This window comes from Giraffa tippelskirchi, chromosome 3 (assembly GCF_054371585.1).
Source record: "Giraffa tippelskirchi isolate mGirTip1 chromosome 3, T2T-mGirTip1v1.2.pri, whole genome shotgun sequence".
NCBI classification, from domain to species: domain Eukaryota; kingdom Metazoa; phylum Chordata; class Mammalia; order Artiodactyla; family Giraffidae; genus Giraffa; species Giraffa tippelskirchi.
Genome location: NC_137277.1, coordinates 1,944,998 through 1,966,898, shown reverse-complemented (window position 1 = coordinate 1,966,898; position 21,901 = coordinate 1,944,998). Strand labels below are relative to the sequence as shown.

Sequence of the window (21,901 nt, the reverse complement as noted above, 5' to 3'; positions counted from 1 at the left end):
CTCAATAGCTTATTCATTTCACCCATTTGTCCATAGAGTCTGTGTCTAGATTTTTATTCAAACAATAAAGAATCCGCCTGCAATGCAGGAGACCCAGGTTTGATTGGTGGGTCGGGAAGATCCCCTGAAGAAGGAAATTGCAACCCAGTCCAGTACTCTTGACTGGAGAATTTCATGGACAGAGGAGCCCAGCAGGCTACAGTCCATGGGGGTCGCAGAGAGTTGGACAGGACTGAGCAACTGATGCGAACACTTCCTGCACTTCACTCGCCAGGGCTCAAGTAAGAACAGCCACTTTGAGCACATGGAAAAGTCAGTCCATCCCTGTGTGGCTCCAAGGCTGCCTCCATCCAAGGCTCCTCTGGAAGAACCTGAGGACAGCGGAGGGACACCCCTGGGAATATGAGAGACAACCAGATGGCATCTCAAGATGCCAGCACGCTCCATTTACAACAGGGTTCCCGACCAGAGCATCACATCTAGATGAACCTGCTCGGCAGTCCTATTGAAATAGGCATCTCCACTATGTGCGGATGGGCTTCCCAGGTGGCTCAGTGGGAAAGAACCCACCTGCCAAGGCAGGAGAATCAGATTCAGTCCCTAGTCTGGGAAGATCCCCTGGAGAAGGGAATGGCAACCCACTCCAGTGTTCTTGCCTGGAGAATCCCATGGACAGAGGATCCAGGCGGGCAACAGTCCATGGGGTCACAAATTGCTGTGTGACCTGAGCAGATCTGATCACGTCTCCTTCCAGTTCCAAGTCAACAAAAACACAGGAATAAGGCATCGTTCAGAATAGCCAATGCGTCCCAGTCAGAGCTACGCGCACCAGAGCAGGGGATGTATTTTGCTTCCTGCTCATCCCTCAGTCCAAGTAAAACACTTCCCCACCATCACGTGCTTGAGTGCAGGAAGGAGGAAAAACCCGTGCCGAGGTCAGCAGAGCCAAAATCTCTTCTTCAGGACTCCAGTCCCAAACGGCTTAGGAATTCCATCAGTGACATCATAATGTCAACATTCCAAGGACGTCCAGAACCCCCGGAATCAAGGGCTAGGATGTTAGAGAAAGGATGGAACGTGATCCCTGTGAATCCTGGGATCTGGCATAAAGGCAAAGGCTAAGAAGCCGGAAGTGAAGAGAGAAGTCCCATCCACACTGCTGAATCTGAACGCCATCTGAAGAATGTCCCGTTTCAGTAACTGGAAGGCCTGCCAGGTCAGCAGAAGCTTGATGCCGTACGACAACATCAGGTAATCATCCGCCCCCATCTTCCTTTATGCTTCTGGGGGGCTGCTCTGGGTGTCGGTAGCAGGGCCGTCCCTAAGCAGAGGGTTTAAAAAAGCTCACAGCTAGACCTTTAACAGCACAAATAAGAAAATCTTTTTTTTTTTTTTGAAAGTTGATGTCTTTGCAGTATGGTAGAGGGGATATGGACATTCTTCTTTCCGTATTGATTTCTTTTAAAGTTATTAGAGTAAAAACAACTAAGTAAAAGTCATTGCAGTAGATGAAATGCATTCAGCACCACTAATCTGACTCCAAGTGGCTCCAAGGCCAAAAGTGAAAAGTGAAAGTGAAGTCGCTCAGTCGTGTCCGACTCTTTGCAACCCCATGGACTGTAGCCCACCAGGCTCCTCCATCCATGGGATTCTCCAGGTAAGATGCTGGAGTGGGTAGCCACTTCCTTCTCCAGCGGAGCTTCCCAACCCAGGGATTGAACCTGGGTCTCCCGCATTGCAGGCAGACACTTTACCCTCTGAGCCACCAGGGAAGCCCCAAGGGTCCAAGGCCAAGGGTCCCTCGTAAAGAATCCCTCTTGTAAGAAAGTCACAGAGAGGGCTTCAGAATTTACTCAGAGCACAGCGGTGTGGAGAAAACGAAGTCATTCACCACTAGTTTCTTGCTCTGGAGTTCCCGGTCCTCCTGATAGCCGAGAAAAATCAAAATTGCCGGTGAAGCGGATCTTACCCTGTTCTTGTTTGAAGCATTTCACTTTGAGATGAACTCAGCTTCCTTCGGGTGAATGAAGAGTCAGCTCGAAGGCTGTTTCTTTCTCTGTCAAGGGGTCACTTCTCCCACCCCTTCCCAACAAGGAGCCAAGGGCAGGGTGGGCAGACACACAGCCGTGCCGGGGTCCTCGGCTGCGGGCCCGGCAGTCTCGCAGTGCCTGGGCGGGCGCTCACTCAGGGCAGCTGCTCTCATGGCCCCTCGTGGCGCCCTGCTGGTCTCTGCTGCGGAAGCCCAAGGTCCCCGCGGCCCTCAGATCACCCGGTCCCTGTGCAGGGCGGGCCCCTGACCACAGGCCTGGGCCGGGACCGAGCTCTCAACACCCCAGCGGCCTCTCGGAGGAGCCAGAAGGGTCCCAGCATCCGGCCTTCTACCTCCTGCAACCCCAGCAGACACAGGGGGCCAGGGGGGGGGACCACCGTGTGCAGACTCTCCCGAGTCTGATGCCCCATCACCCTGCCCGGTTTGGTTAAACCAGATGGAGTTGGGGAGGAGACGCCCGTGGGAGGAGACGGTGAGGAGCCAGGGTTAGCATCCTAGCCCTTCCCTCTCAGACACGCCCCCCACGGGAGTGGTCTCCACTGTCTCTTCCTATGGTGTGGGCACTTCCCCAAAGCCATTTCCTCCACCTGCTCTGCACTATAACTTTTTTTAAATTTCTTTTTTCATTGGAATATGATTGCTTTACAATCCTGCGTTAGTTTTTACTGTACAGCAATGTGAATCAGCCCTAAGTATACACATATCCCCTCCGTCTTGACCCTCCCTGATCTCGTCCGGCTCTTTATGTGTTAAAGGAAACCCTTAGGCATTGAGAAAACCCTTTCTCTCTTCACAAAGCCTGGATTCTAACTAGCTATGGATTCCTTGCCAACGGGAAATGAGGACTTTAAAATTGACTTCACTCTCTCCGCTTTCTGCTTCAATAGCCCTAATTTTCTCCAGTTCAGTAGAAGCTACATCTGCTGATGACTTACAGGGTGTAGGATAAATCAAAGCCTCTTTACAGAATTCTGGGGGCCATACAGGGAACGGGAAGAGACAGCACAGAGCTGAGGCTGGTCACCGTGTGAGCATCAGCACCTGGAGACTCGAGCCCCGGCCGTCCGGAGCAGGGTTACCAAACCCAGACACAAAGTGTGGAAAGGGACCCAGGAACCTTCAGCTCGGCTCCCAGGCAGGTCGGGGGTAAAGAACTCAGCTGCCAGTGCAGCGGACACAGGAGATGCGATAAACAGGGGGTTGATCCCCAGGTCAGGAAGATCCCCTGGAGGAGGGCACAGTGACCCACTCCAGTCTTCTTGCCTGGAGAATCCCACGGACAGAGGAGCCTGCGGGGCTCTGGCCCACAGGGTCGCGAAGAGTCAGATGGGACTGAAGCGACTTCACGCTCGCGTGCAGCCGTCAGCTGAGATCTCAGTCGGCTCGAGACAGCCTCCCAGGGAGGAGCCAGCCCAGGGAATAAGTACTGCCATCGCTTTCCTCCCTTCTTCTCATCCCCCACTGAGCATCCCATCGGCCTTAACTAACTGGACGTCAGAGGCAAAGGGCTCCCCTGGTAGAATCCAACCGGCAGCTCCACAATGGAGAAGGATGGACGGTGGACAGGCTGGACGAGATCCAGTCGAAAAGCTTTTCCTGAGACAGCATGGGGAAGGGATCAAGCACAAGAGGATGAAGAAGAAAATCCTATCGGTATTTTTCAGAGGTATGGTCGCCCTATAACATAAGCCTGCCTTACGCGTGGTTCCGTTCCACCAGCGTCTGTCTGCTTCACCCATCTAAGTATGGATTTCAACCAGATGCCCACTGATCTGTGAAGTGTTCTGGTGAGGAAAACCGTAGCTGGCCCCAAGGGCTTTCCGCATGCCAAGCACTGTGGGAAAACTTGTTGATGTTATTTCCTCCTCAAAAGAAACTTCAGGGGTAAGACTTATTATTAACATCTCCATTTTACAGGTAGGGAAACCAAAACTAAAAGACTTGGAGAATTTGCCCAAGCTCCCACAAGCTGGTCCCAGTCCATATAAGATAAAAGGCCAGGCTCTCCAAGATGGGTGGGCTTCCCAGGTGGCTCAGCGGTAAAGAATCCTTCTATAGTGTGGGGGACATGGATTCTCTCCCTGGGATGGAGAAGGAAATGGCAACCCATGCCAGTCTTCTCGCCTGGGAAACCCCATGGAAAGGGGAGCCTGGGGGACTACAGCCCATGGGGTCACAACTGAGCAACTAAACAAGAACAACAACTCCAAGACAGGCAGGGAATGGGGCAGGACACACGGGACCTTGACATCAGCCTCTAGGTCATAGCGCTGGTCGCCAGCTGCAGTGGGAGGGCCCCGTGCCACTTGATAGCTTTTCAAGAGAAGCTGATCCACATTACATAGGAAAGTTCTTGTTCAATCTACATTTTTTGTCAAATTGGTTTAAAGTACACAATCAGGTGGTCCAGTCTGCAAACCTCTGCTTGATTGTAACAGAGCAAATTCACCCCAGGACCCCTGCACCCCCCCTACACACACACACACAACTGCAATGCTTGTCAACAGCCTTTCAAGAGCTGCAAACCAGGAATGTTTGTTTCCTGTCCAATAGACAAGCATTGCGTTTGTAAGTTTGATAATAAAAATGTGATAGGCAATTTGTGGTTACCAGTATGAACAGCCTCATGCTAAGAACTTTACACGTGTCATATCATTTTGTCTTCACAACTACTCTGCACTTTACATATATCTCATTATTCACATCTTCCAGATGAAAACAGAGTTCAATGATATTTTCAGAAATGCTGTATGATTTCACTTATACGTGGAATCTAAAAAGTACAACAAACTAGTGAATATAACAAAAAAGAAGCAGACTCGCAGATGTAGAGAACAAGCTAGTGGTTACCAGTTGGTAGAGGTGGGGAGAGGCAAGATAGGGGTAGGGAGCTAAGGGGTACAGACTATTAGACATAAAATAATCTACAAGGGGAAAGTAATAAAAAAGATATAAGTATATACTGTACAACAAGGGGAATATAGCCAATATTTTGCAAAACTATAAACGGAGCATAGCCCTTAAAATTGTGAATTACTGCATAGTACACCTGTAATTCGCACAATATTGTACAGCACTTATGGGGCTTCCCAGGTGGCTCAGTGGTAAAGAATCTGCCTGCCAACGCAGGAGACGTGAATTCGATCCACAGGTCAGGAAGATCCCCTGGAGAATGAAATGTCACTCTTACACTTAAAAAAAAAATGCTTATCACAATCCTCAAGTCTTAAACTAGATGACTGTAGAGCTAAGGACTCCCCAAATTAAGCTTTTTCTACCAAAAGTAGAAGACTTTCCCTTCCATGGCTCTGAGACTCTAGGCACACACACCAGAAATACGCTGGGACAAGTTTTTCTTCCACGTGGGTCACCAGTGATAACCGCAAGTGAATGCATTTTGCAGTGCAGGCTGCTCACCAATTGTTCAAACATCACCCTCCCTAAAAGCACCACGGACACCTTTAGAACCAAACAGAAAGGGAGATAAGCAAAGTAGAGCGTGGAACAGCCTGTTCTCAGACGCCAGCATGCTGGTGGAAAAACAAACAGAATCTGCTGAAAATGAATAGGAAGGCAGAGACCTACTGAAGAAACGTTAAGAGGAGCCTCTGTACTTTTTTGGTTTTTTCAATGCCTGATTTACAGAGAAAAATGTCATTTTTAAAAAGTAGCTTTAAAAAGGGGGTTCCACTTGCTGGAGCTGAAAGGATAACATTAAATAAGTAGCTTGGATCATCCCTACTGGGCTTCCCTGTGGCTCAGATGGTAAAGAATCCGCCTGCAATACAGGAGACACTGGTTCGATTCCTGCATTGGGAAGATCCCCTGGAGGAGGAAATGGCTACCCACCCCAGTAGTCTTGCCTGGGAAATCCATGGACAGAGGAGCCTGGTGGGCTACAGTCCATGGGGTCGCAAAGAGTTGGACACGACTGAGTGACTAGTTTCTCTCTGAATGGCTTGTTCTTACCCAATTTGTTTTTCGGGAGGCACACTGCCGCACGCAGGATCTTAGCTCCCCAACCAGGGATCGCACCTGAGCCCTCCATGGTGGAAATGCCGAGTCCTAACCACTGGAGCGCCAGAGAAGGGCTTGGATGTCTCATTCTTATCATTCAGGCCTCAGATCCAAATTCTCTTGCCCAAAGAGGTAGACCACTCAGTTCAGAAGGTGGTTGTTGTTCGATCGCTTGGTTGAGTCTCTTTGAGAGCCCATGGACTGCAGTACGCCAGGCCTCCCTGTCCCTCACCATCGCCTGGAGTTTGACCAAGTTCATGTCCATTGAGTCGGTGATGCCATCTCATCCTCTGCTGCCCTCTTTTCCTTTTGCCTTCAATTTTCCCAGCAATTCAGAAGGTGGCCCTCACAATGACTTTCTCTCTCCATTGCTTATTTCCCTTCCAGCACTTTTCACAAAGGACAACTACTCTCTTTAGATATTCACTCACTGACTCCCTTGACCCCTAACACCCTAACACCCAACACAGCATCTGCAACATCCCAGGGGACAGAAAACAAGTGCTAGATAAACAGAGCCTCAGGCCCCGTCCTGCGGCCCCGACAAAGCACACACCAGCCTCACAGGGAAGGAAGCCTTGTCACCGCCTCGTGTGTGAAAGCAAAGAGCCAGTTCCACTTATAAAAATATGCTTGCACTTAAGATCACAGGAGATAGTTTCTAACTGATTATGCTGAGTTGGGGAGTGAGACGCAAAGATAATAAACACATTTAATTGAAAACAGATGGAAAGCAGTCCGTTCCCCTGTGGCTGACTTGACGGAGGGCCCCTTAGACTACTCTTCTTGCCAACATTTTATGAGCATAATTTTACACGCCAGAATACGTTCTCATGAGGGGACATCTCTGCGCCCCCAGCAGTCCACTCGATGGTCGATCCACCTTGACAAGGAGTCCTGAGGGTCCATGCTCATTTGCATTTCTGCTGGGTCTGGTAGCTGGGACTGCCTAGCTCTGACTTCACAAACAAGAATCCGTAACAGAGGGACATGGTCTGAGATCCTTGAATAGAGCACCAGAGACACGATAATAGCATCTTTATTGAGTGTCGATTTCCTTCTTGTGCCAAAACACGCCTCTGGGTGATCGGTTCAAACGATACAACTTGCTAGCAAAGCTGGAGGTTTCTGGTGATCAGACACAGAGCAGATGTCCCCTGAGCGCAAGAATGTTGTTTTTCTAAACAACTGCCCAGCAACTCACAACTGTGCGACACATAAACTGCTAAAGCTGCATCTTTGCAGAGGAGCAGCGGAGAAGCCCAGTAAATGCACCGAGGCCTCAGAAACCACAGTGTCACAAACCAAGGGTAAACTCATCAAAGAAAAGCTGCACACTTTTTTACAGTATGGAGAAAATTCCAGGTGCCCGTCCAACTTCAGGGAGGACAGTTCAATGCCTGGTGTTAACCCAGGGCTCCCAGAGGGACACAGTGATGTCTAAATCTTCACATTCTCTTCTAATTATCACGTCCAGGATGCTGGGTTTCAGATGCAACTTCTCTGGCTCTCAGGGAAGAACTTAAGCTCGCCAGAGATGTTACCACTTAGTGCTTCTTCAGATGGGCTAACCACAAAATGCAAACGCAAAATCATGTCCTGTTTTCTGAGCCTTTGGTGTAGCTGGACCCTCTTGATGAATCCCATATGCACCCTCATTGGTACACGCAGCTCCCTGACTCCCTGATCCTGACTGACTCCGGGTGTCACTGTGGATCTGGGGTGGATCCATCAGGCCCCCAACTCCCTCTTCCACATAGTTCATATTTTTAATCTATTGTCTTTTATTCCCCTCAACCTTTACCCAATATTTTGTCCTCTGCCCATCCATCCATCCACCCATCCATTCAACCATCTATCCATACATACATACATCCACCCATCCACTCATCCATCCATCCACTCATCCATTGTCATCCATCCACCCATCCACCCACTCACCCATCCATCCATCCATTCACCCGGCCATCCATCCATATGAACTGAGCATCTATCTCTTGCCAGATACAGTGCTACATGCTATGGATACACCGGTGAACAAGATAGAGTCTAAGATCTCATGGAACATAATACCTAACTGTGGAAACAGGCACGAAGATGGACCGTTTATCGCACTTGTGGTCATTACTAGAATGGAGATGCGTGAAAGGGACTGGGGACCCGAGGGGGGGCAGGTCTATATGGATGGGTGGGAGGTGGGAGGAGTCATGGACCACTCCATGGAGGACGTGACAAGGAGGAGTCCCCAGGAGGACGGGAGCACAAACGAGGAAAGGGGGAAAGTGTGACATTCCAGGCAGAGTGAGAAACAACCCAAACCCCAGAAACCCGCGGGCCCTGGGATGGTCAGCACTGGGCGTGGGGAGGGGCGAGGAGGACGTGGGAGGGGCGAGGAGGACGTGGGAGGGGCGAGGAGGACGTGGGAGGGGCGAGGAGGACGTGGGGGGGCGAGGAGGAAGTGGGAGGGGCGAGGAGGATGTGGGAGGGGCGAGGAGGACGTGGGAGGGGCCAGAAGGAAGTAGGGGGCAAGGAGGAAGTGGGAGGGGCGAGGAGGATGTGGGAGGGGCGAGGAGGATGTGGGGGGTGGGAGGGGTGAGGAGGACGTGGGAGGGGCGAGGAGGAAGTGGGAGGGGCGAGGAGGAAATGGGAGGGGCGAGGAGGAAGTGGGAGGGGCGAGGAGGAAATGGGAGGGGCAAGAAGGAAGTGGGAGGGGCGAGGAGGACGTGGGAGGGGCGAGGAGGAAGTGGGCAGGGCCGAGTCAGGAAGCTCCTGGTGGGTCTTGCCAAGAGGGATGACTTGGAGGTTTGAGAGTGATTGGAGAATTGAGCTTGATACTCCCCCAAAATAACTTTATTTTCAATTGGTCTGCCTGCAATGCAGGAGATGCAAGAGACATACATGGGTTGGATCCCTGGATCAGAAAGATCCACTAGAGAAGGAAATGGCAGTCCAGTGTTCTTGCCTGGGAAATCCCATGGACAGAGGAGCCTGGCAGGTTACAGTCCATGGGGTCGCAAAGAGTCGGACACGACTGAGCGACCAAATAACAGCAAATATTAAGCCTACCCCGTAAAAATGAAATACTAGCTCTTAAAAGTGTCCTGACTTGTAAGAACTATTTTCTGTCCTTCACATATATGAATGTGTATAGTATGTATGTACCCCCCCCCACACACACACCTGCTCTCCAATCGCCCTGCTACTCGGGGACAGGACATGCGCACCCATCTCTCACTCTGCTATAGCAAGGAGAAGCGGGTCGCAGCCGTCCATTTTCTCCTCAGTTTACATTCTTTTTCCTGAAGTTGGGCTCTCCGTTTGCCGCCTTCCTCTTAAGCCCAGAGGCCAGGCCCCACGTTCAGGGGCGGTTGACGCCTTGAGCATCAGCGCTGACGGCGGTTTTGTGTTTAGAGCGCCCCGTGACAGGAGGAAGGAGAACAAGAAGGAAGCCCCGTCTGAAGAGCAGCGCCGGGCCCTCGGTCAGAGGCTACCGAAGGGGGAAGGGGCCCAGATCACGGGCGACAAGACCAGGGATGCGGGAGACGACAAGGCTGCGGAGGACGGCGCTTCTCTCGGCAAGAGAGAGTCCCAGAAGGACGCCAGGGGTAAGGCCAGCCGTCCCGGGGCATCTGCGGGCTTTCTTCCAGTTTAGGAGCTGGAGCCCGGGGCAAGGGTGGAGCCGAGGTGATGGGACCCGGAGAATGGAGGCGGGGGAATTCAGGTTATAAAATGCAAGTCTGCAGAGCTCCAGTGTTCAGGACTTAACGTGCGACCCCAAGGCTCTCACTCCGGCATTTAGGTCAAACCCAGGGTTGGGCAAAGCGGACTGCTCCCAGTGACGCCGACGGCCAGGCAGGGCAGTGGGCTCAGCAGCCACGGATTGCAGGTGCCTCACCCTCAGGGAGAGAGTCTGCTTCTGGCCAAGGTCGCACGAGCCCTTCCCCACTCCCCACTCATGTCTGGGAGCTGGGCTCTTCCCAGGGGCTCAGCAGCCAGGCCCAAAATGCACAGACCGAGCCCCAGGCACACCTCATTCAGGCAGGAAGAGGTCGGCTGCCAACGAGGCATCTCTTCAAGAATGGGGGGCAGGCACGTCCTTGGTGGTCCAGCAGAGAAGCATCCACGTTGCAATGCCAGGGACTCAGGTTCCACACACCGCGGGGCCACTAAACCCGCCCACCATGGTGAAGATGCCCCAGGACGCAACGGAGACCTGACACAGCCAAAATGTAGAAAACAGAGGAAGAATGGGGACTCATGACCAGGTGCCAAGGGCAGACCCCAGAGCGGGGCTGGAGCTCAGGGTGGCAGCTGAGTGGCGGGCAGCCAGTCTCCTCTGGTCCCCCCAGCCGTCCTCCCCAGCCTCACCTCCCCCCCAGGACTGACTCTGCTTTGCCCGGGGCTCTCAGAGAGCTCAGGCTCCAGCCCCAGGCAGACACCGGGCTCTCTGCACCCTGAGCCGGGGAAGACAGGCAGGTCATCTTCACATTTCTCTCCTGCTGTAGCCGAAGAAGCCACACCTTCTGCAGAGACGTGCACGTGATGTTTCTGCTCACTGTGTCTTCTGGATGGAGGAGAGAAAAGCGGGGGGTGTTTTTAAGGTGAAAAGTTATCTTCAAGCCTCACTAACTGGATGGTGCAATCCTTTCTGATCATTAACTCGGAGCTATCACTTATTCCGAGTCCCAAACAGAGTGACAAATTCCAGTTGCCAGAGCCAGCGTTACGTAAATCCTCCTAACTGCCTCCTGTTCCCGCTGTTACACGAACCTGATTCTGTTCACACAGAATCGGGAAGGGGTCTTAGTGATGCAGACACGGCTCATGTTTTGTGACTCGGTTTCTAGTCCCTAAAAGTATTCTTGGTTTCAGTCACATGACAGCCAGTAAAAACTGTGAAGATGTGAACCAGATAAAACTGAGCTTGGAAAGCTTTTGCAAGCTTTGCCAAATCTGGTCCTGCTCCCCAGTACTGAAACTAGTCCTTAAGAAGCTTTGTGGAAGGACTTCCCTGTGGTCCAGTGGCTAAGACTCCATGCTCCCAATGCACGGGTCTTGGGTTCAGTTCCTGGTCAGGGAACTAAGATCCTTCATGCCACAACTAGGACCTGGAGCCACCAAATAAATAAATAAGAACAAACATTAAAAAAAAAAAAAAAAAGGAAGACTTGTGAGAAAGGGAAAGAGGAGAGATACAGCAAAAGTAGGAGAGAGGAGACAACTTATCTTAGGATAACAACTTCAACTTTGAAGCCAAGCAAGTGCAAACTCTTCATCGCCAACAGAATTCAGAATGAGTGTCAACTTCAAAGGCACAGGACACAGACATCTGGCTCCTCCTGTCTCCCAGCTCAGACGCCTTCTGAGGGTCTGCACCCAGGGCACACAGCGTTCCCAGACCCCTGCACGCAGCCATGTCGATTCTCCCCTAGGATTCCAACCTTTTCATTTACATTCCCCTCCAGCTCTGCGGAGAGATCAAAGCCTTGGTGTCGAGCACCAACCATGTTCACAGTCAGCTAAGTGGCGAACACTTTAGGGAGTGTGTAGGGCAAAAAAGTGGGTTCATTCTGTCATTTGCTTTCTATGTGGTGAGCACCCACTCTGCTCCAGACACTATTGCAGGTGCTGAAAACACCTCAGTGAATGAAAACCAGAGGAGATCTTCCACAACACAAACGCGGGAGTCATTCAGATGAGAGACGAGGGTAGCATGGAGCTGGGTGGAAACAGCATCAGAAAGGTCCCCCTCTGAAATACGCGGTGCTCAGGGAAGGAGCTCAAATGGCAGCTCACACCTGTTGGGCTTCCAGGGCGGCTCAGACGGTAAAGAATCTGCCAGTAATGTAGGAGATCTGGGTTCGACCCCTGGGTGGGGAAGATCCCCTGGAGGAGGAAATGGCAACCTATTCCAGTATTCTTGCTGGGAAAATCTCATGGACAGAGGAGCCTGGGGGGGCTACAGTCCATGGGGTCACAAAGAGTTGGACACGACTGAGTCACTGAGCATATCATTAAAATAACACCCTAATGCAGAGAATGCATTTCTGGACCGCATTCTATTCTCCAACTCATCTCCAGTCTCTCAGAGCAGTGTGGGCAGAGGGAAAATTTGAAGGCCACTTTCATCTACATATGGTCCCATCTGGGCCGAATCAATGACCCCCGGGGAAGGTCAGGGCTTGGTCCCTGAGGGGGCAGTGGAAGCTTTGGAAGCCGTCGTGGGAGCCTGCAGTTCAGACTCCGCACCCATGTGAGCTGGCCTGTTTCTTACTTTCCTCCCACTTGAAAGTGATTAGGACTTTCTTCCATTTGGGGTTTTTTACCCACTTCTGTCCCTGAAAGGCTCTGGAAATTACACAGCAAGTTTTCCAACAGATGCTCCTACGGCGGCCGACGGCCCCTCACAGCTGCCCGGCTGCCCTCCCCACATGTCGCAAGCCGGACGTGGCACAGAGGCAGGGAGACTCGAGCCCACGGCCCTGCTGCCTGCGGAATGCCCAGCTCCAAAGCCAGGTCGCCTTTCACGGCCTGGGGCGGTGCCTCTAAACTGCTGGGGGTTCCGCCAGGCAAGAGATCCCGGCAGGAAATACCCAGACGTGTAAGATGTCAAGGCAGAGTGGTGGGGAGGGGGAGACGGAGAAATGCTCCAGAAGAAACGGGCTTGCTTAGAAAAGGGCAGTTTCTGCAGCGATTTTTGGAACCTCAGTGCAGAGAAGAGTGGGAGTGGCTGCATCTGGGGGCCGGCGGGCACTCCCAAGCCCCGGAGTCACATGCGGCATGAAATCTGAACCACCGCCTCTGCTCCGGGGTATCTGAGGTCTGGAAGACTGCAGATCAAAGGAGCTCTTGCTCCAGCGTGTCAGGGCCAGGGGAGCACAACTCTCGGGCCAACACTGCACTTTCCGCCTAAACGTGCTCGAGACTAGATGGCTGAGCAGAGTGTGGCTCGCTTTTCTAGGAGAAGAGCAGATGGTTGAACGAGAAAGGAGAGCAGAGTGCAAAGGCTCAGAGAGGGTGAAGGGTCCACCCCTCCCACACTGGCTTTGTTCCCCCACCCCACATCCTGGTGCCCTGGTTCTTCTTGGGCAAAACGTAGCTCACTGTACTCAGCTTGCGAAGTCACTTCAATCACGCCCGACTCTTTGCAACCCCATGGACCATAGCCCACCAGGCTCCTCCGTCCGTGGGATCCTCCAGGCAAGAATGCTGGAGTGGGGTTGCCATTTCCTTTTCCAGGGGATCTTCCCGGCCCAGAGGCACAGAGGATCACCAAGTTTGGAGGATCTTAAAAGTCTGACCCCTTGGAGTCTGACGCATAGTAGGGGCTGAATAACTCCTTAATTCGTCGCTGAGGTTGCGGAGTAAAGGAACCTGCATGCAAACGTGCGCCTGGACGCTGCACCACGTCCTGCAGAGGAGACAGTGCCTTCGTTTATGCTTCACTGTCGCCAGCGATGGACTATATACTGAGATGGGTCACTCGGTCTTTGGTGGTTGTGGCTGTGAGCTTTCTATGCAGACCGGCTCACAGGGGTGAGGATGGTGGATTCTGAACTGCAGGCTCCCACAATGGGTTCCAAAGCTTCCAACACCGCCCCCTTAGGGACCAAGCCCTGACCTTCTCCTGGGGTCATTGATTCAGCCTAGGTGGAACCGTATGTGAAAGTGTCGGTCGCTCAGTCAGGTCCAGCTCTTGGCGACCCCATGGACTGTAGTCCACCAGGCTCCTCTGTCCATGGGATTTCTGAGGCAAGTATACTGGAGTAGGTTTCCATTCCCTTCTCCGGGGGATCTTCCCCAACCAGGGATCAAACCCAGGTCTCCTGCATCGCAGGCAGATTCTTTACTATCTGAGCCACCTGGATGGGCCCATATGTAGATGAGAATGGCATTCAAATTCTCCCTCTGCCCACGCTGCTCTGAGAGGCTGGAGACGAGTTGCAGAACAGAACATGGTCCATAACAGCATTCTCTGCAGTATTGTTGGGGTTTTTTTAACCAAACCTCACCCAAACCCGCCTCCCTGCAGCTTCCTTCATGGGTTCTAGTTCCGTCCACAGGATCTGGTCAGACCAGCTGGACCCCACTTCTTCATGGCAGCCTTCGGATATTCGAGAGTGACTGCATGTCCCCCGCCGGATCCATCCATCTTCCGTCTAATCATTCCCACCTCCTTCACTCATGCCCCAAAGAACAAAGAGCGTTTTAGGGTTTTCCACACCATCCTCCCCACTCTCCTCTGAAGGAGCCACAGTGGGTCCCAGTGCCCTTGAGCTGAATTCAGGGATGCACCTGTGATGAGACCAAGAAGAGAAAACTGGTCCATTCCCTTCTTGTTCCGGATTCTATGTCTACTGATGCAGGTGGGGGCCTTGCAGGCAGGTGCTCAGTCACTCAGTCGTGTCTGACTCTTTGCAGCCCCATGAACAGCAGCCTGCCGGGCTCCTCTGTCCATGGGGCTTTCCAGGCAACAATCCTGGAGTGGGTAGCCATTTCCTTCTTCAGTCCACTCACACAGTTCAGTTCAGTTCAGTCGCTCAGTCGTATCTGACTCTTTGTAGTCCCGTGGACTATAGCACTCCAGGCTTCCCTGTCCATCACCAACTCCCAGAGCTTGCTCAAACTCACGTCCATTGAGTCGGTGATGCCATCCAACCATCTCATCCTCTGTCATCCCCTTCTCCCATCTTCAATCTTTCCTAGCACCAGGGTCTTTTCCAATGAGTCAGTTCTTCACATCAGGTGGCCAAAGTAGTGGAGCTTCTGCTTCAGCATCAGTCCTTCCAATGAATATTCAGGACTGATTTCCTTTAGGATGGACTGGTTGGAAATCCTTGCAGTCCAAGGGACTCTCAAGAGTCTTCTCCAACACCACAGTTCAAAAACATCAATTCTTCGGCACTCAGCTTTCTTTATAGTCCAACTCTCACATCCATACATGACTACTGGAAAAACCATAGCTTTGACTAGACGGACCTTTGTTGGCAAAGTGATGTCTCTGCTTTTTAATACACTGTCTAGGTTGGTCATAGCTTTTCTTCCAAGGAGTAAGCGTCTTTTAATTTCATGGCTGCAGTCACCTTCTGCAGTGATTTTGGAGCCTAAGAAAATAAAGCCTCTCACTGTTTCCATTGTTTCCCCATCTATTTGCCATGAAGTGATGGGACCGGATGCCATGATCTTAGCTTTCTGAATGTTGAGTTGTAAGGCTCACACAGCGGGCAGCAAATTTGTCCTGCCACCTATTTTACTAAAGCTTGCAAACTAGGAAGAGATTTCCTGTTTGTAACCGGTTGACAAAGAAATCAAAAGAGGACTATTTGGTGACACGGGAGAATGACATGGAAGTCAAAATGTAGTGCCCGAATAAAGTTTTATTGGGACACAGTCAGCTCCACCCACTCATTTGCATATTTGCATACTGTCTGTGGCTACTCTGGTGCTGTGATAGACGAGATGGCCCACAAAGGCTTAAATGTTTATTATCAGGACATCGGCAGAGAAAGCTCTCCAACCTCCGCACTCAAGTCAAAGAATAATCCTGCACAAAGGCAGAAAAATGAGAGGCTTGCATAAGTCATCCTTTAACAGAATTAAATGACCACGTTGGAGCCCCTAAGAACCTTCTTTACTCAGCTAAATCCCCAGAGCAAGAATCAACTCAACCTGTGTGGCCTCAACTCACGAACAAAAAACGTGGCCTGAGATGCGTCCGCTGAGCTGGTCACATTCCAGAAAAGCAAATCGGAACATTGTCACAAGGGTCCCGTGGATCTCCTAACAAGTGCTTTCATTCTGGGCTCTGCGGTGAGGGCCTGCTTCTTTCTCAGCAGCACAAACCTCTTCCTTGTTATGTTGGGGTCAAACACGGACAAATCAGCCCTGGTCGCGGTGGGAAGGAAGGAGGGGCAGTGCCGGGGTCCTCCGGGGTGCCCTTTCTCTCCTCACCCCCCAGAAACAGACTGGAAGCTGCCAGGCCCCCTGGGACCTGTTTATCCACCTTTGGTCTCGAGTCTAAGCTCCATGAAAGCCCTGGGACGAAGCTGGGAACTGTCTCCTCCGACGGCAAACAGGTTCCGGATACACGACGTGAGTCTCCCGAGGGTCCCTTTCCTCCTTTGTCCTTTGCAGACTGAACAGTGAGAACGGGCCCCGTCCAGCGGTGAGCTGAGCAGAGTGCTGAGGCCAATGCAAACCAGAGAACAGGAGCGGGTGGGTCTAGCCCTCCCCCGCGTCCCTGTCCGGCCCTGACACTCGGTGAGACCAGGGCAGGGGAGAAAGGGAACCCCGAGGGTAGGTCCTAATGCACCCAGCATGACCCTCATCGGGGATCCCTACAGAGAGAAAGAAACATCCTCAAAACCCGGCAGTCTCCTGACGGTCCTAAGGGTTTCTTCCATGTCAGGCCGGCTCTGTTCCTCCTCCCACCGAAGCAATCTTACGGTTACCAAAGGGAAAACACTGGCCGGAGGGAGATGAATCAGGAGCTGGGATGAACACTGACACTACTACACATAAGATAGATGACCAAGGACCTACTATACAGAACAGGGACCTCTACTCAATATTCTGTGATAAACTATACAGGAAAGGAATCTGAAAAATAAAAATATACATGTATATGTATAACTGAGGGCTTTCCCGGTAGCTCAGATGGTAAAGAATCTGCCTGCAGTGTGGGAGACCTGGTTCGATCCCTGGGTCGGGAAGATCCCTTGGAGGAGAAAATGGCAACCTACTCCAGTACTCTTGCCTGGAAAATCCCACAGATAGAGGAGCCTGGTGGGCTACAGTCTGTGGGGTTGAAAAGAGTCGGACACAACTGAGCTACTAACACTTAAGTATAACTGAGTCACTTTGCCATACACCTGAATCTAAGAATATGTTGTAAATCAATACACCACAAATAAAATTTTAAAATAATAATAATCCGCCACAGAGGCGGGTGGTGAGTCGAGGTCCCATAGAGAGGGGCGGGGTCATCACTAGAGCTCGTGTCCTGACCCTCCAGCCACTGAGCCACAGCCCCAGTGACACCTGGGGGGTTGGGGTTAGGGTTAGTGTTGGGAGGGGGGATGCCCCTTTGATCTGCATCCCAGGGATACAGAAAATGAAGAGAGGTGCCCGGAAGCCCAACTCACGCACGAGAGGCGTGGACAAGAGCTGCCCCTTCTAAAAAGTCCCCGCCTGGTCTCCCCGTGAGCCCATGGCGCTCAGGAACCTCCGTTTCTTGGGCTCCTGGCACAGGTGCAGGCGGCCCGCCTGCCCCAGCAAGGCCCGTTCCAGAACCTCATGGACATGAAGGCAGAGAAGAGGCTGGCTGGCCGCAAGGAGCGTCGCAGCCGCTTTGGAGACATCAACACTCACAAGTGCTATCAGTTTGGACAGATTTTCTGCCCTTTCCAGGCCCTCGCCACCATGGTGAGCAAGCTTTTCTTCCTCACAGGGTTGTAACGTCTTTTAGTGAGAACCGGGACAAAGCCCAGGGCTTCCTTTCTTTGGAGGGATACATTAGTCAGTTCTGGCTGCAAAACAAATTACCCTAAAACTCAGTGCTTACGCTGGCAAGCATCTACATTTCTCCCTTGCTAGCTTACAGAGAAATATATTCATTCCACTTTTGCTCACTGCAAGTCTACAGGGTAGGAAGAGTAAGAATTGAGAATAATCCCAACTGTCACAAGAGACTAAATCCAGTCTACCTACAGGTCTGCGACCCCAGATTTAGGAAAAGAGCTGAAGGCAGGTGGCCACAGTTGTGTTCAGAAACACAGCCATTTCCAGAAGAGGAGGAGGTCTGGGGAGAGGGGGATCTTTTGTGATAAAGGATGATGGCTCTGGTTCCTCACCTGTCACCTTCGGGACCCAGGTCAACTCAAGTTGGACTATTCCGGGAGGCAGGTCCTTGAAGCTCTTCTTGTTACGTCTTTGTGGTACTTTCTAGAGTTGCAGTCTTACCATTCTAAAATCTGAGTGTGCATATGAATCACTTAGGGGACGTCCCTGGTGGCTCAGCAGTAAAGAATCCACCTGCCAGTCCAGGAGACACAGAGATGTGGGTTCAGTCCCTGGGTGGGGAAGATTCCCTGGAGAAGGAAATGGCAACCCACTCCATTATTTTTGCCTGGATAATCCCGTGGATAGAGGAGTCTGGCAGGCTATCGTCCATGGGGTTGCAAAGAGTCAGACATGACTTAGGGACTACAACAACAACAAATGAATCACTTGGGAAGCTTGATAAAAATGTATATTCCCCCAGGCTTGTAGTCATTACCATACAAGGGGTCTTGGGTGTCTTGGATGGGGCCTGAGAATTTCCCTTTTTGATGAGTTCTCTATGCTCCATGGTCAGGCTGGTTTTAGAAAAGGCAGAGGAACCAGAGATCAAATTGCCAACATCCGCTGGATCATCGAAAAAGCAAGAGAGTTCCAGAAAAACATCTATTTCTGCTTTATTGACTATGCCAAAGCCTTTGACTGTGTGGATCACAATAAACTGTGGAAAATTCTGAAAGAGATGGGAATACCAGACCATCTGACCTGTCTCTTGAGAAACCTGTATGCAGGTCAGGAAGCAACAGTTAGAACTGGACATGGAACAACAGACTGGTTCCAAATAGGAAAAGGACTACAGCAAGGCTGTATATTGTCACCCTGTTTATTTAACTTACATGCAGAGTACATCATGAGAAACACTGGGCTGGAAGAAGCACAAGCTGGAATCAAGATTGCCGGGAGAAATATCAATAACCTCAGATATGCAGATGACACCACCCTTATGGCAGAGAGAAGAACTAAAGAGCCTCTTGACGAAAGTGAAAGAGGAGAGTGAAAAAGTTGGCTTAAAGCTCAACATTCAGAAAACTAAGATCATGGCATCTGGTCCCATCACTTCATGGCAAATAGATGGGGAAACAGTGGCTGACTTTATTTTTGGGGGCTCCAAAATCACTGCTGATGGTGATTGCAGCCATGAAATTAAAAGACGCTTACTCCTTGGAAGGAAGGTTATGACCAACCTGGATAGCATATTTAAAAGCAGAGACATTACTTTGCCAACAAAGGTCCGTCTGGTCAAGGCTATGGTTTTTCCAGTGGTCATGTATGGATGTGAGAGTTGGACTGTGAAGAAAGCTGAGCACTGAAGAATTGATGCTTTTGAACTGTGGTGTTGGAGAAGACTCTTGAGAGTCCCTTGGACTGCAAGGAGATCCAACCAGTCCTTCCTAAAGGAGATCAGTCCTGGGTGTTCATTGGAAGGACTGATGCTGAAACTGAAACTCCAATACTTTGGCCACCTCATGTGAAGAGTCGACTCATTGGAAAAGACCCTGATGCTGGGAAGGATTGGGGGCAGGAGGAGAAGGGGACGACAGAGGATGAGATGGTTGGATGGCATCACTGACTCGATGGACATGGGTTCGGGTAGACTCCGGGAGTTGGTGATGGACAGGGAGGCCTGGCCTGCTGCGATTCATGGGGTCGCAAAGAGTCGGACACGACTGAGCGGCTGAACTGAACTGAACGATGCTCCATGTTTATGTATCATCACTGAGCAGGACTTCCCACCCTGGCTCACTCTGTCAGGGCCCCTAGGGCTGGTGGCCAGTATGCCAGGCCGCCTGTAACCCATTCTCAGCTCCATCGTGTACCCTGGAACCCGGGTCAGAAACTTCTACCCATCGGTAGTTCCCATGCTTCCCTGAACTTCACAGTCGCCTGGGCAGTCACACTCCCCATCTTTGCTCCCCCAGAGCAGAGATCAGAAGCTCTGGGGGTGAGTCCCCGGGGAAGCAGCATGCTGTAAAGCCCCGCTGGTAGGGTGGCCAGTTCACCCCACTTTCCCGAGACTGACCTGCCCAGTTTTCCTGGGACTTTGTATCTTTTAACACTAAAAGTCCTGGTTTTAAAACTGAGGCTCTCAAGTCCCTGGAACTCATGCAGACCGCACGGCTGGCCACCTGTCCACTCGCGATTCCAATGCACAGCTGCACACAGAACTCTGTACTCTGACCTTCCCGCGAACCAGCCCCAACACCTCCTCTCACAGGCCACTGCTGTCCATCTTCCCATCGCTGACCCCTGTCCCCTGCAGAGGGGCCACGTGCCCAGAGCCAAACATGCTGGAGCGTCCAGACGTGGAATTTCAACCCACCCTCAGGGAGGGTGAGCAAGCTGAGCCACATGCTACAAACACAAGCAAAATGAAACAGTAATAAGAGCAGCACCATCAACTGATAGGCCCAGAAGGAGATGAGGGCTCTCCAAACTGGAAATGCTTTCTGCTAAATCCAGTACCCCGCCTCCACATCCCTGAGGCCTTGCTGAAGGACGATGTCCCCAGGTAAGGATGATGTCCCCAGGCAGGGACGGCCTCTCAACGCACAGGGCCACCTGGGAAGAATGGATTCCCCGTGAACGGAAGACAACAGGATCCTCGTGTGGAATCCTTAGTGTGGGGCAGGTATAGCGCTGGAGCCCTCACAAGGCCTTGGGCTTCATGACCTCCATCATATGAACATCATCCTCGTTTTATCCACGAGGAAACCAAGGCCAAGACATTAAGGGATTGGCCCAAGACGGCTGCCAGTCAGAGCTGGAGCCAGGACGTGAGCCTGCTCTGCCGGAGTGGGTACCCCCGGGCCCTCCTGCCCTATTCTACTTTTTTAAATTGAAGTACGTATATACAATGGGAGATTACTGAACCATAAAGAGAACCAAATAATGTCATCTGAAGCAATACGGATGGACCTAGAGATTATCGTACTAAGTCAGACAGAGACAAATACCGTATGATATCATTTACACGTGGAATCTAAAATATGATGCAAATAAACTCATCTACAAAACAGAAACAGACTCACAGACGTGGAGAACAGACTTGTGGTTGCCAGTGTGGGGAGGAGCTGGGGAAGGGTGGACTGGGAGTCTGGGGTTAGCGGGTGCAAACCAGTAGACAAGGGATGGTAAACAGCAAGGTCCTACTGTGGAGCACAGGAAGCTGTTTCTTTTCCTTGTTTTCAGTTTAAACTTTTCATTTGGTGTTGGAGTATAACCGATTAACAGTGTTGTAATACTTTTGGGTGGACAGCAAAGGGACTCAGCCATACATATAACATGTACCCATTCTTCCCCAAACTCTGCTCCCATCCAGGCTGCCACATAACACTGAGCAGAGGTCCCTGTGCTGGACAGCAGGTCCTTGTTGGTTTTCCACTTTAAATAGAGCGGGGTGTAGGTGACCATTCCAAACTTCCTAACTATCCTTCTCCCCATCCTTCCCCCACAACCATGAGCAGGGAGCTCCAGTTTAGCCATTATTCTCTGCCCAACAGGAGATGCGAAGACTGGTTTTCCCCCGAGACCTCCCCATGAGCCCACACATGCAGAGACTGGGCATCTCCTGCCCCACCGAAGGGAGTCTTCAGGACTTACCCTTGTCTTCCGCAGAACTGGGCTCGGGGAAGGGCGCCAACAACCATGAAAAAGAGAAACCATTGAGCCACGTGAAAACACCTCTATTCCCCCCAATAGTTAAGGCAACAAAATCTAATGACAAGAAATAATAAACATTGCAAAACTGCATTTTGGCCTCTCGCTGCAAGGTTTTGGATTAAAACAGCTCCCCAGGACTTGAGAATTGCTCATCCTCTAACCCAACTTAAGGCATTCCATCCACACGCCTCTGTGAACAGTCTGGGAAGGATGACCCACTCAGAAGCTGCAGTGCCCAGTGAGAACCGAATCCTCCACAAGTCCACTTGTCTCCGGTCTCTGAAGATACATGGGAAGAGGTGGGTGCAGGTCAACAAACCAAGGATCCACTCTTTC

The 21,901-nt window shown here is 51.4% G+C and overlaps 1 protein-coding gene across 3 annotated transcripts; it reads left to right on the top strand.

The window, feature by feature from the left end:
* The first annotated feature begins 1,031 nt into the window (after positions 1-1,031).
* Positions 1,032-21,655, top strand: LOC145542306 (uncharacterized). Of its 3 annotated transcripts, none has more exons than XM_081580836.1 (5): positions 1,032-1,251; positions 9,479-9,672; positions 16,026-16,159; positions 17,318-17,491; positions 21,406-21,655. In XM_081580836.1, exons 1-5 carry the CDS (start codon positions 1,184-1,186, stop codon positions 21,634-21,636), a joined length of 801 nt encoding a protein of 266 aa, XP_081436962.1. In that variant the 5' UTR covers positions 1,032-1,183; the 3' UTR covers positions 21,637-21,655. The 3 variants fall into 3 exon arrangements, with proteins under 3 accessions (XP_081436962.1, XP_081436961.1, XP_081436964.1); XM_081580835.1 differs by having other exon boundaries at positions 18,423-21,655; XM_081580838.1 differs by having other exon boundaries at positions 15,560-16,159.
* The last annotated feature ends 246 nt before the right edge of the window (positions 21,656-21,901 follow it).